The sequence below is a fragment of the Phytophthora parasitica genome (assembly GCF_000247585.1).
Source record: "Phytophthora parasitica INRA-310 unplaced genomic scaffold supercont2.1, whole genome shotgun sequence".
Taxonomy (NCBI): Eukaryota; Oomycota; class Peronosporomycetes; order Peronosporales; family Peronosporaceae; genus Phytophthora; species Phytophthora nicotianae.
The window spans coordinates 1,778,919-1,780,127 of record NW_008634126.1 but is presented as its reverse complement, the minus strand read 5'-3'; the positions used below and the strand labels follow the sequence as shown (position 1 = coordinate 1,780,127).

General features: G+C 58.7%; 1 protein-coding gene across 1 annotated transcript in view; it reads right to left on the bottom strand.

The window, feature by feature from the left end:
• Positions 1–398: 398 nt before the first annotated feature.
• The window catches only part of PPTG_00448 (hypothetical protein), a gene marked incomplete at both ends in the record, with an annotated part of 4,640 nt that continues 3,829 nt past the window's right edge, over positions 399–1,209 (bottom strand). Inside the window, 2 exons of the mRNA XM_008891849.1 lie at positions 399–666; positions 724–1,071. Coding sequence (XP_008890097.1) covers positions 399–666; positions 724–1,071 — 616 coding nt within the window. The remainder of the gene's footprint in view (positions 667–723; positions 1,072–1,209) is intronic.

Sequence of the window (1,209 nt, the reverse complement as noted above, 5' to 3'; positions counted from 1 at the left end):
ACAGGGTAGAGACCACCCCGGTTTTCGGGCTTCTTACGACAAGTCGTGAAGTCCTTGAGAGGGGTCTGGTGGTGCGCGAGAAGCACGCACCGGTCTGCCTCCACGTTGTCCGTGAACAACTGTTCCTTGTGGACCAGGGCACGCTCGTAAGTGCCCTTAAAGGTGTGGCCACCAATAAGCCCACGAGGAGCCTTGAGCTCCGCCAAGAAGAGGTCGGCTCCAAAGCTCTCCTCGGGAGGCCAATAACTTCTCGGGTTGATGGAGCCTCCCTGGACGACAGGCGTCGCCTCCGATCCCCCAGGATTTTGCCGGGTAGCTTGGAGCAACTCCTGCTGCCTGTCGAGATCATTTGTGATCTGCCGGGGCTCGTCGATGACATCCTCCTCCTCTTCGTCCGATCAGTCGAATATCGAGGAGTACGGACGGGTCTCCTTCCCCTCGCGGAGTAGAGACCTAGAAGCCATGCGCTTCCTAGAGTGCTTGTCCTCTGTGGCTTTAGCAGCCTGAGTACGATCAAAGCCCTCGGCGAGCGAAAGGTTCTTCGGGAGGTTTGCCCCCTCGTCGCCGCCAGCATTGGGTGAGCCCTTCGCCTCGTCGGCATGGCTCTCAGAGCACTCAGGCGTCTTTGACTCGTGATCAACGAGATCACTAGCGAGCGAGTGCAGGCTGCCAACGCTGTGCTTGCTCGGCACTGGAGTGTGCTATTCCACGAAGCTCCCAGACACACTGTGGAAGCTCCGGGCCTTGGCCTCGTCCTCAGAATCATGACTGTACGCACGGCACGCAAACCGTGGGTTCGGACGGTCGTCTGGGGACATTGAGGGCGATCGACTACGGTGTGAGCTTTGCCGCTTGCTCGCAACCGAGTCACCCGATGCATCAACCGCCTCGGAGGCTACCTTAGTAGCCCCCTTGAGTGCCGAGCCTTTGCTATAACGCTTAGAGCTCTTGTCGTGTGCCTTTCGGACAGCAGCTTGGCGGGTGCTTTCGCACCGCCCTCCGCAGAACCGCGAGGCATGACGTGGTCGAAGTTGAGACCGAGAAGACGAGCGCTTTTGCTCAAGGCTCCAACTGTGAAATGAGCCACAGCCGCGTCCCCACAGCTTGTCGAACCCCTTTCGCCTCGCAGATGAGAGTTTGTGACTCTGTCTCCTTCTTGTAATTGGTCGGTAAACCAAACCTAAGTGGGGGAGGATGTAACGGGGTACG